Raw genomic sequence first — 12,874 nt, 5'->3', positions numbered from 1 at the left:
GTAATGTAGATGGTATTAACATGTGTCTCCATCCAGCTCTTCAGATCTGATCAGTTTCGCTGGATGTGAAGAAACTCAGAAGAATATTTTAACATCTACTGTGTCTAATGGATCTCTATCTACTGCTGTTTCAGAACCATGAACAGCGTTGTTTTTTTGTGTTTGCGTCACGACTTGGGCACTCGTTATTATTTATACAGCCCTGTTGAGTAGGTGGTCTTTAATGTGACCCAGGACTCATTGTGTGTTCACACTACTAAAGGAAGGAGGTCACATGTGTCCTCAATACGTCCTGAGTGTGTTCACACCTGTCACCTCGGATCCGATGCCCAGGATGGATGTGAACGGGACCAATAAGTTGAGACATTCAGACTCAGAAGTTCCTATTTCTTCTATTTCTGCCTCAGTGTTCCAAACATTTAGTCTGGTTCCCATATGAAAAGTTCAGTACCTAGTCTGAACTGTTACAGATTTGTACTTTGGACTGATTGGAAAAATCTGTAGAGAAAAACATGCCCTGATCAGTGACAATATCAACAACACCTGCAGAAAATCAAGTAGGTGCCCCATGTGCCACTGGAAAAGCTCTGACCCATGAAGTTAGGACGTCCCGTTGTGTCTTGTGGTGTCTGGCTCTGGGACATTAGCAGATTCTTTGTTTCTTGTGAGCTGTGATGTGGTTTCTGTTGTTGATGGGATTTAGATGTGGGTATTTGCGTGTCCCAGTCAACAACTTGGGCTCCTCGAGTGGTTCCTAAACTGTTTTTTTTGTTGTTGTTGTTGTGTTTTTTTGTTGTGGCGGAGAGCACTGTGTTGCTTGCTTGGACTCTGCAACAACGTCTAGATGAGTAGGACATTCACCTGTCAGTGGTTTTAATGTTGTGGCTGATCAGTGTATTTGATTTTTAAGGCATGATTTCCTTCTTCAAAACAACGAGCAATTACAGATCTGCCTTCTGCCAGGTCCAGAACAGACAAGCCAACAAACAGCCAGCTGCAGTCCGTTCAAATTAAATTTAATTGATTTGTATAAAATGAGTTAATTGAATTGTAGTGGGACAGAGTTTTGGAAAAGCATTTGTTTCTCAACAGGTTTTTTCAGGGGCTGGCCTCAGACATAAATATATTCAAAAAACCAAACTGTGTACATAACATAATAGAAAGGGGGACTAGAAGAAGGCCTCTAGGAAATGAACAGAAAATGTAATTATACTAGAATAGTGCTTTATTTATCTCTACTCAGCAGAATGGCTACGGGGCCAACCACTCAGACAATACTAACTCCCTTGACTGAATGTGAACCTTTTGTTATTAGTGCGTACTTTGTGTTGTATTCAGTGGATTTAAGAGGAAAATATGAGAATAATATGAGAGAAGTCATTTATAGTTTTAGTGAGCTGCATTTAAAACAGTTTACTTCAGCGAGTGCACTGGTGTATGGTGAGCAAACTGGTATTTAACGTCTACAGTCAGGATATAACCTGTGTGCTTTTCTGTATGGGTCATCCTCAATGTGATGCCAGGCAACGAGCAAAGACTGATTTTATCTGGAGTTTAGGCAATCAGTGGAAAAAGAGCTGCAAAGATGCTGTGTGATATATGGAAGTAATTAATTTAAAAGTTTGTTTTTAAATAATATGATAATAATAAGTCTTCACCCTGATTCATTCCTTCAGACAGGGACATGAAAGTAAGTTACATCCAGTTGTAGATCGTCTCAGACCTCAGACGAGGAGTCAGTATAATCTGAAGATTAATATAGGTTATAATTTCATGAAATTATGCATACTGCAAAAAAATAATTCTTTCAACAAAACCCAAATTACTTTGTGCAGTCTGCTGTGTCATATTTAGCCTAACAATAGAAATAAAAGCTAAAAATGCTTCAAGCAAACAGCAGCTTTAACACTTAATTAATAAAGTGGCTAAATCTTCTTCTGAACAAGAGATATTTTGGGTGGTGGAGTCACTAATGAGTCACTAATTTGTTCATTCATCCGTTTTACATCATGTTTTGTTTTTAATTAGTCGGCTTGAAATATTAGGATTTAGTTTTAGTTTTGTTTTTTTTTGCGGTAAAAAGTTGTTCTGGAGTCTCTCTGTTGGGAACTGATTTTGATCTCAGCCAGGCCAATCAGATCGTTTGAGGGCGGGGCTTAATGTGATGATGGACAGTAGTCATAGACGCCATCTGAGCACCATGGAGTTTAATTTGTTTACAAGGACGAGGACTGTAAAGTTGCATGCAGAAGTAGTCTTCCTCCGTATCGGTTGAAACACGCCCCATAATTAAATCCAAATTGCGCATCACTAGACTCATAATCTGATAAGAACTCAGTCTGGCTACGCTAGGCTAAGAAAAAAAGTTAGTTTTAATATTGCTTTTCTGAAAAAAATAGATTTTTTTGTGATTAAATCAGATAAAATAGAATAAAATATAAATTCTCAGACTAGAAACGTTCCTTGTTTTAACAAAAAAATGGCGTTGACTTTTTTTAAGAATAAGTTGATTAAAGACTTGAGAGAGTAGCAGTAGGTGCATGTAATGCTTCTTTTTATTAAGTGTACCTGGACATATCATGGGCTGGACCCTGATAGTTTCCTGTTGTTCTGATTTGTCTGTTTATGAGCCACGACTATGAGGATGCTGCCTTCGAGAGCAAAGGGCTTTGAACTGAGAGCCTCCAGAGATCTGAGCCGGGAAACGATCTCAGTCACAGAAAAAAACAAATAAATAAACAGTTTTCAGGATAAAAAAATCGACTTTTTTTGTATTATTTCTATTTTTATTATTCTCATTTCTTCTAATTTCTCCTAAAGGACTGATAAAATGTCAGCCAAATAAATTCAGTGGATGTTTCTTTTATTTTTTATTTTGTTTTTAGGGGAAAAACATATTTCACAGTTAATTCACTGATCACTATACCAAGACATTCAGCTGTGTGTGCCACAGTTTAATCTTGTGTTCACTAAACTATAATTAGGTTTTGCGGGACTCGGGGCCCATGTCTGCTCACAGTGGACATGGAAAAAAAAAAAAAAAAAAGGAGGGCTGCCGTTGACGTCCCTCCTCTTCCCCCTCCTGCTTTGTAGAGTCAAATTGGTTCCAGATGCATTCTCTCACGGCTAGCCTCCAATAACCAAAACGGCAACATGAAAGAAAACGACAGCGAGAGCTTTCGCAAAAAACTCGGCAGAGGACAAAAATGTGTGGAATCCCTGCACAAAGTAAAGAGTTAGGAAGTCATCGCTTCTTTTTTCCCCACATGGTGCTATTTTTCCACACCTGGGCCACTTTTTTTGGGGGGGGGGGGGGTTTGTGAGACCTTTATTATGGACAAAAGCCGCTGGGAGACAATGTGCACCCCAAATGAGGATCTGAGAGTTGTGTTTTCTTTCATGTTCAGGACAGATGTGTCAGGAAAAATCCACATCCTGCACCCATGTGCACCGACACATCAAAGACGGACCCCAGCAGCATGTTAGACCAATTTATAACCCTGCCCCCGTGGAGCCCCTTCAGATAAAACACAGCGACCCAAATGATATTAAAGAGCGACAACAGCTCACGACCAGAGAGGCTCCAAAGATGTGACATTAGAGCACCAAAGCGGCAGCTCCGTGTTTACTCAGCCAATTAACAAGTGAAAGTAAATTCAAGGCCAGTTGTCCTACAGCAAAAAGCCTCACCTCTGAGTTTGACTTAGTCCTTTAACAAGTCCCTGTCAATTCATTAGCACCCTGAAAAGATCTATTCATCTAAACCTCTTTTCATTCTCATGTTTGACTTATTTCCTTGTTTACATTATTTCTTGCATTATGCTGCATGGTTAAACTGCAGAGGTGTTTTTTTTGAAGGATTTAACGTGGGAATAGCTCGCCAAACGTTTAAAACATGAAGTGTTTAAATAAAATACCTCTGTTTTGAGGGTTTCTGTGAATGCCGAATTGAATAGTAGGTTGTGCTGATCATTAACAGCTTAAAAGTTATTCTTAGAAGTTATGCAGATTCGCCAGTTACAAGAAAACGTGTTAAATTGTCCATAAAATGACATAACCGTCGCGGTAACGGGTCCTTTTTTTTCTTTTTTCTTTTTTTACTTTTCTTCCAGATCCGCTATCTTTCCTTCCCATGCCCGGATATCTTTCCTCAGTCAGTCTCCGGCGAACAAATCAGCCTTTAGAAATATCAAGTATATACATAAGAAGCCACAAAGTTCAGGAACAAATCCAAAAGGAAATGGTTTCTTTTAAACTTCGGTGTTTTTCTCTCCTTAAACCTTCAAAGACTTTCCCTGTTCCCCGGGACGGACGGAGCGTCATGCTAACGTTCCTCCTGGAAATAGACCGACTATAGATGCTGTCGCTTAAATACAAAGAAAACTAAGATATACGTAAAAAAATACAGCTTTTTAAAACCATTAAGATAAGCACTTTAATTCGGCTTGTGGCAAAGCGATTAAAATGAATAAAATTCCAACTTTTTTCCGTGTTTTTGTACCGTTATTCCCACAATATTTTCACACCTAGACACTAAGTGGTGGGCGGTAGCTAGCGCTGTGAACTAGTACACACGTTTGGGTTTTATTGAGAAAAACAGCTGCTTCCAGGTTAATTAAGTTGCCCGTATTCAACAAAGTATTTTTAAATTTCTAAATAAAACGTAATACCCGGTGTTCGTGGTGTCTGAATTCGCTAACGCACAAGAGAATGTTAAATAGTAAGATTTCTGAATGGAGTTTGGCACAGATACACCAGCGCGTAGTAAATCGGGCCATCGGGACGCAGAAGCTGTCACCGGATCAACAAGTTCGTCTCCACCGACGCGTAAACACGGCTTTAAGCTTCACGCTTTGAGCTCTTTAAATCATTTATTGGCGAAGTTTGAGAGCAGACAATTAAAAACTAAAACATGAACACATGAGTTAACGGCTGTTAACGGGAGACTCACCCTGAGCTCGCAGCGGCTGGCAGTAAAAGTTAACGGCGAGGAGGAAGCTGGTTATCTGGAAACACACACGCATCTTATTGAAATCCTAAAGTGCATCGTGGACAAGAAGACATAGGAGACGCTGGTGCTGTGACATGCTGGTCCATGAAGCCCTGTTAACTCTACGTCCCCCTTCTCTCTCTCTCCCTCTCTCTCTCTCTCTCTCTCGGTGTCTCCGCGTCCGTCCACAGCCCCCCCTCCCCTCCCCGGGTTTAGAGTTCGGACCGCACGGCGCTTGCGCAGAACGGAGCCGGAGTAACGGCGGCGACAGAAGCAGATGTTGAAAATAAAGAAACCAGCGGTAGTGTAAATATAACACAGGCTGCTTTTTTATTTTAGTTCTCTACTTGTTAGCGTGACGAAAACATAATGTAATGAAAACATTTGATTTTCTACATTTCTGAAAAATAAAATTACTCAAGACAAGTCCTGAAAGTAGACAAATAGAACCCAAACTAACACATGAAACAAATAGTATGCTTTTGTGTTTGTTTATTGTGTTCTACTGGTTGTGGATTCATGAAAATTAGACAATGGGAGACGTTCCCCTGGGTTCCTTTGTGAACTATTTAATGCCTCATGCTTTTCTACATTTCCACATAAAAATGACTCAAACCCTTCAGCGGGTTTTAACATAAAGACCTGAAACAAGACAAATAGAACACAATTAAAATAACAGGAATATTGTGCTTTGTTTATTCAGTCAAATACACCGGTATTACTCCTGCTCCTCCAGGATCCAATCAGAGTCCATGTGTCCAGAAGTGTTTCCATCAATGTAATGAGACTCAGGTGTGGTTCAGTTCCTGGTTTAGTTTCAATAAATCAGGGATTTGTCTCAGTCTGATCTTCACAACACATGTTTGTGGACAAAGGAGCTTTCTGAGGAGCTCAGAGAAAGAGTTGTTGTTGCTCATCAGGCTGGAAAAGGTTCCAGAACCATCTCTAAAGAGTTTGGAACCCACAAATAATCCACAGTCAGACAGATTGAAGACGACAGGAGTGGTCCACCAACAAAGATCACTCCATAATAGTCTGAGAGGTCCCAGAGGAACCCAGGGGAACTTCTAAGCAGCTAAAGGCCTCTCTCTCATTGGCTGATGTTAATGTTGATGAATCCACTGAACAACCATGGTGTGATGGACAAAGACACTGCTCTCCAAGAAGAACATTTCTAAACATCATGTGGACGCGACAGAAGACTGGTGATTCATTTTGTTGGATAAACAAACACAAAGCAGTATATTTCTGTTTCATGTGTTTGATTGCGTTCTCTTTGTCTACTTTCAGGACTTACTCGATGGTTCGGGGCCAGAACACGTTTCTGATCTGCCGCTTGCTCGGTTGGTTTGGACGAGTCTGCTCACCATGAAAACCAAACATAAAGAAGCAGCGTTCAGGTTTTATGCTCCACTTGTCTTGAACAAACTCCTGGAAAACTTGAGGTCTGCCCCATCTCTTGATTCCTCTTAATTTAGAACTGAAGCGTTTTCTCAGTAAAGCTGTATCATGACCACACAGAGGAAGAGCCAATGCAGGAAGTGAACCAAGCATCAGTGTTTCACCAGTAATTCATTAGTCCTTTCACAGCAGCTTATTCTCATTAAGACACAAATAAGATCTGGAATCCATCCCAGTACGCCTCAACAAACACAACAATCATTAAATAAGCCATTTATCAGAGGATAGAACCATCGGGATGATCTCAACTGCTCTCTGTCATTTATTCATTTGGTTAAATTACATTATCTTTAACTTTCAATACCTAAGTGTTTACATACTGTCACAGATGTTGACAACATTTTGGTGGAGAAATACTGAGTATTGCAAAATATCAAAGTTTGACAGTCAACATCAATACCCAGTCCTTTAATGGTTTGTCGCCATAAAAATGGGCAGATCTAAGTACATGACATCTAAAAATGTTGTATTCTGCAATAACAACTTCAAATAAAGCTTAGTTTATGAGCTGTTTTACAACCAGTACAAAGAAACCAGAGGCGCTTAGCTGTACAAAATAACTCAGCTCCATGGTGTTCAGGTGACAGGTACGACTACGATGCAACAACTGACATCCAGCAAAGATGAAACATCTTAAATGAAGGTAAAATAAGCTCCAGCATCTGACTCTGTTCCAGTGTTTAGCTCCTAAATGATCTTAATCATCTGTTCTAACTTGTTGTTGAGATGTTCTTCCTGGTTCTTAGTTCAGTTGAAGCTTCAAATGAGAACTAGCACAACTCTAAAGGTTTTAGATGAACACAGACAAGAGCAACAACTACTTTGTCAGAGTCAGAGTTTCTTCTTTCCAGCGTCTGATCCTTTTCATGTGTGAACACGTTAAAAACAGATTCATTGATTCATTGTCAGTCTGACAACACAGCACAGCAACTAACATATGTCCAGAGATGAAATCCAGTCCAGAGCAATGACAGTACTGACTGGAAAGTAGAAACTATTGCTACTGACTAAACTGTTCTGGTCACATTCTCCTTGGATCAACACAAATCTACTTGGTTTTAGTCTGAGACTCTAGTTTGGACAAATCTGGGCCTTCTTGGAGGAGACACACTGGGAGTATTTAACAGTGTGTGTCGCTGTTAAAAACAAAAATAATCATTAGTAGGGGGAGTTGGTCTGGCCTCCAGGCTACAGCTGATTACATGACATTACATTTCACTATTTTCTAATCATTTCTACAACAATCACTTTATTATTGAGGAAAATAATCGTATAGATCTATTGAAATCACAAACTGTTGTACGATCAGATCAGATCAGATAGATTTTATTTGTCACATGCACGGTTATACATAGTACGATGCACCCTGAAATGTATTTTTGTACCTGCAGCCATTGGTAAAAAAGTACTACAGTAAAACAGCACACAAGGTAAAAGTATTATATTTTTCCTGCGGTGGCTGCAAGTCTTTATTATTATTATCATTATTATTTGACACATACAGTTTCATAAAAATACAACTTTCGAACAAATTTGTTTTATCTAAAATGAAAAATAAAATTTAAAAAAATGTAAATTTTGACACAGTCCCTCTACAAGACAAAGACTGTAAATCTGAATACATTTAAAATAAACGTTCACCATATCAGCCCAAAATGTGAGAACTGTATTCACCACTAATATAATACGACCACTGTTGGTCTAAGCTGAACATGTCAGCATGAGAAGATAACCATTCATTAAAGACAGAAATGGTCACTTTCAACAAACCCTTCCAGAAGCAGGAAGTGTTGCTTTCCATGGTGGGGGGGCTCCCAGCCTGTCCCCTCTTTGTCCCCTCTTTGTCCCCTCTAATGTCCGTGTCAACAGGGCCAGGCGTCTTTTTGTGCTGCACAGCCGTCAGACAGCAGGGAAGTCTCTGTCCAGGGAGACACCCTCCTTTGTGACGGGTCAAAGGTCGTGATGGAGGAGGCTGCTCAGGGGCCAGAGTCAGCGCTCTGGGCCCATGCGGCTACATCATGTTGTCGACAGGGCATGAATGAGGGGCCTTTGGAGAGAGGGCCCCGCCGGCGGCAGGGAGGAGAATGAATCATGTGTTCATACAGATGTACTGAGGCCCTCTGGGATGATAGATAGTCCTTTCACTTAAATACATGACAGGCTACTACAATGCGCTGCTTTTTGCTGTATCTTATTCCAGCGCCCATCCTAACACAACATATTTCACTGCTGTCAGTTATTAATGAGGCCGTATCACTGGCAAAACTAATAATGTAGCTTACAGCTGAAATGACCGTGAAAGTGGCATCAAGAGAAACCATCTATCCGGCACGGCTGACGTTTTAATGAAAAACATCATCACATCTTCTTTTATTTATTTACAGACATAAGAGCTTTTAAAGAGGTGGTGATGTTTTATCAGAAAGAAAAGGAGAGATGCACTTTGGACTGTCTCTTTTTTATTTCCAGTTTTGATTTGTGTGAAAATCAGCTGATGTTTTGAGTCGTTTATATGCAGGGTTGCAAACACTTTTAAAGTAGTACTGTATATGTATGTGGAGGTATGAGAAGTTCACTTTGCTTATACATCGATCAGCCACAACATTATGACTGCTGCCAGGAGAAGTGAACAACATTTAAACCATCTTGTGACAGTTCAATGTTCTGCTGAGAAACTTCTGGACCTGGCATTCATTGGTGTGGATGTTACTTAGACATGTAGCACCCACCTAGACCAGACCAGGCACCATAACACACAAGAAAACCGATTTAGCTCTGAATGGTTGACAGGAGCTAAAACATAACACAGGAGTCATAGTATCTAGTTAATCATTTTATTCTTTAACGGCTCCCTCATCAATATTTGAAGTTTGACAACAAGTGTTGACTTTCAAATTACACACATTATCAGCCTGTTTTAGCTTATTGTTTTGATTTTGTGGCTCACAACCTCACCACCAAACCTGGTTTCTAGCAACACTAGTCTTGCGTGGTCCTTTGTGCTGCCACATGTGCATTGTTTGTCCTGTTTTAGGAACAAATGTGTTTAAATAAAGAGTAAAACAAACTTCCGTTAATTTCCCAATCCTGTGGCGTGAAACTAGACCCAGCTCCAGTCCTGACCATGAGTAGAGTTTCCTGATCTTAACACTTGGAGTCAGAGGCAAATCCACTATACGTGAGCCCATGACCTTCTCCTGACATATAGCCAGAAAGATTTATTTTTTTGTCAAATGGAAAACTACCAGTCCAGCTTTTCTTTAAGGTTGTGTGGAGGAGGACACGGCTCATCTGGGCTGCAGGGCCCAGCTCATTGTTGTACCACAACATTTTTAGGGTTTGGCTACACTTTGGAGAGGATTTTAAAACTGGAATTTTTCTCTTTTGATGCTGCACCACCACTACCACTCCATCCATACCAGATGGAGTGGTTCTAAATCATTTAAATAGATTCATCTCCAGCGGTACGATGTCCTCTGGTTGGTGCATTATATGCAAAGTACTGTAATTTATTATATGAAGAGAGTAATGTGCTTCCTTTTTTAGGTTAAATAGAGTGAAGCATTACTGTTTGATATGTAATTACATTGAAGTCAATAATCCCTGTAACACGCCCTTATTCTAACATTTAGGGCGTGCTCGGTGTCCTGTTGTCTTTGATGGAGGCTTGGTATCAGTTTGGCTTCTCCGTGTTCAGTGGGTAGACTGGTGCAGGATGTGGCTAGGGTGTTGAGTTTGTGGTAAAAAAACATTAAACATGTGACAAATAAAGACTTCTCGAACCTCATTTAGGTGGATTAACAGCTCTGAGGAAAGTGGAGGATAAAACTTTCTCTGTGGTGCTTCATAATTTAACTCACGGCTCCTGACAGGATCTAGGAATTTTTCCAAATGACGTTGGAGTTGTTGATAAAAAATGCTGAACAACAAATCACTGCAACATAGAAAAGAAAGACGACGTCAGATTAAATGGTTTGTGGGAGGCAGAACTTCACTTGTTGTGGTCTGCAGTGCCATGATGTGAAGTTACATTTGTGGGGAGGTACATGGCAGACAGAGCTATAGCATACTTATGACGTACCTGTGGTGTATTTATGGTTCTACCTTATAGAAATAGATGGGTTCTATCGTTATTGATTGTTTCTATTGAGGAACTGGTTGGCTTTGGGGAAGAAACTGTTCACTAGTAGTTTTTGTAGACCTGTATCGCCTCACAGAGGGCAGGAGGTCAAACAGGTGGTGGCTGGGGTTAGTCAGTGGTGTTTTTGGTGTGTGCAGGCGATGCTGTGCCTTCTGCACAACAGCAGTCGTGTTAACCGACCATGAAAGACTGTCAGAGATGTTGGTTCCCAGAAACTTAAAGCTCCATTGGTGAGGATGGGTGGGAGGTGGGCCCTGTACTTCCTGAAGTCCAGAATACAATTTTCTATTCAGTTTTCTCAAGACGCCTTGCAAAATCTGCTCTGAAACACCCATAGCAAGCATGAAGGTGATGGTGGCAGAAAAATCTCCCTTTTAACAGAAAGAAGCCTTGAGCAGAACCCAGGAGGACACACAGCAGTTAACATGCTCTGCAGCAGTAGCACAGAAGTAGTAGTAATAGAGAAGAAATTAGACAAGAAATTAGAGGACAGGAGCTCAATGCAAGAGAAAAGAAAGTAGAGGATAGGAGCTTGGTGCGAGAGAGAAGAGAGTAGAGGACATGTGCTCAGTGCATCGTCCCCAATCAGCCTAGGCCTACTGCAGCATAACACGAATGAACGTTATGAGTTGAGGCACCACAATGTCAGTATCTGGACCTTGTCTCTGTAGAAAGATTCATCCCAACCTGAGATGACTCCAACCACTGTCGTGTGGTCAGTACCTTCAGCATAACTAGTGTGTGGACCAGATGCAAACGCATAAATCGAGGATAAGATGGAAAATGCAAAATAGAGAGAGATAAAGAGAGATAAGAACATGATTAAACGTCCTCTAACCTGCTTAGAAATCATACAATAAATATGGTTTAGAACTTCCAATGTTAAGTTTCCTTCAGAATTAAAGTAATCCACCATAAAAGCTGAGTCTGAATGGTGAACATTTATTTATGGCTGTTTTGAAAATAACTATCACATCGCTCACAGCCAGAAAGAATAAAGAGCCTGTTGAAGAGAGAGTCTCTTGTCTACGATACGAACCTTGAGACCAGAGACTCCATCCATCACCCGCTGGCCAACTAGCTCCCAGCACTCAGCACAGAGCCTCATTGTCGTGGTCAATTCAGTTAGAGGCCACGATAAATTCACTGTTGTTGTTTTCCATTAGTCGCTGCCGCTGCCTCCACAAACCAGATGTTGTTTTAATGTCAGCACTTACACTGTTTTACAGATATCTGCCCGGATGGCTCCAAGTATCAGTATATTCGAAACATGTTCTGAGAGTTATAAATCATACTGGACTTGAAGCTGTCATCTCAGCAGCATATTTCAATTTAGATAAATTCCTAGTTTATGTGGGATAAGTTGATTTTGTGGTTAGTATTGTGCAGTCAACAGTTTGCAAGACTGGAGGTAGAGATGCATGTACAGGTGACAACTGGTCCAGGTCTCTCTGGTCCAGGTCTCTCTGGTCCATGGATCATTGTGTTCAGCTCTAAATAAACCTGGTTCTTCTCCAGATTCAGAGATAAATCCAGATGACCAGATACCTTGAGTCAGAAAGTCTAAACTTACATCTGAATATTGTTCCAGAGTCATGTCCGTACTCCTTTAGACCAACAGAAAAGATTTGAAATCACTGATGGAAACTACTACTTCTTCTTCTTCACCGACAAAGACTTCTGCTTTAACATGAATCTAATAACCACTGGTTTCTCCTTTACTTCTCTTTCTGCTTTCAGGTTAAATACGTACAAGGATCAAAGGTAAATTTACTGGTTTAGCAGTTTTCGGTTTTAGTTTTTAAATTGGAAAAATCTAATCAAATAAACTCTTGAAATGAATCCACAAACACAAAATCAAATAAATTCAGATAAAGTTTTACCCAACAGGTAAAAAACACTTTTCTAAGTTGAATCTAGTTAAACTGTAAATACACGTTAATCCTGAGGAATACTCGCAGTAATATGCTGCATATAAAACTAACAATTCAAAGCCAAGTCACCCCAGTGTTGAAGACCTCAAACGTGGCCCCCCCAGTGGGTGTGTTTATCAGCTGTGGCCTGTGGATCGGTGCTGGCGATGGGTTAAACACACACAGTCCCACATGGAGACTAGTGAAGGCTTGTCTGAGTGCAGGGCTTCTATTCTCACCTGTGCAGAAACTGACTGGAAGTACAGCTCTGTCTGTCTCTGTGGTTGTTTTTGTCCCTGAGGCAGCGCTGCCCGGCCTTTCACCACCTACCAGTCAGTGTGAATAGAAACCTTACATTTCACAAAGCAA

General features: G+C 40.5%; 1 protein-coding gene across 1 annotated transcript in view; it reads right to left on the bottom strand.

Annotated features, from left to right (window-relative positions):
• reck (reversion-inducing-cysteine-rich protein with kazal motifs) overlaps positions 1-5,220 on the bottom strand; it is a 52,128-nt gene extending 46,908 nt beyond the window's left edge. The window contains exon 1 of the mRNA XM_084566547.1: positions 4,952-5,220. Coding sequence (XP_084422673.1) covers positions 4,952-5,024 — 73 coding nt within the window. The 5' untranslated portion in view covers positions 5,025-5,220. The remainder of the gene's footprint in view (positions 1-4,951) is intronic.
• Between the last annotated feature and the right edge of the window lie 7,654 nt (positions 5,221-12,874).

Source organism: Chelon labrosus (genome assembly GCF_963514085.1).
Source record: "Chelon labrosus genome assembly, chromosome: 18".
Classification (NCBI taxonomy): Eukaryota; Metazoa; Chordata; class Actinopteri; order Mugiliformes; family Mugilidae; genus Chelon; species Chelon labrosus.
Note: the sequence above shows the minus strand (reverse complement) of the source record. Positions and strands in the feature narration are given on the sequence as shown.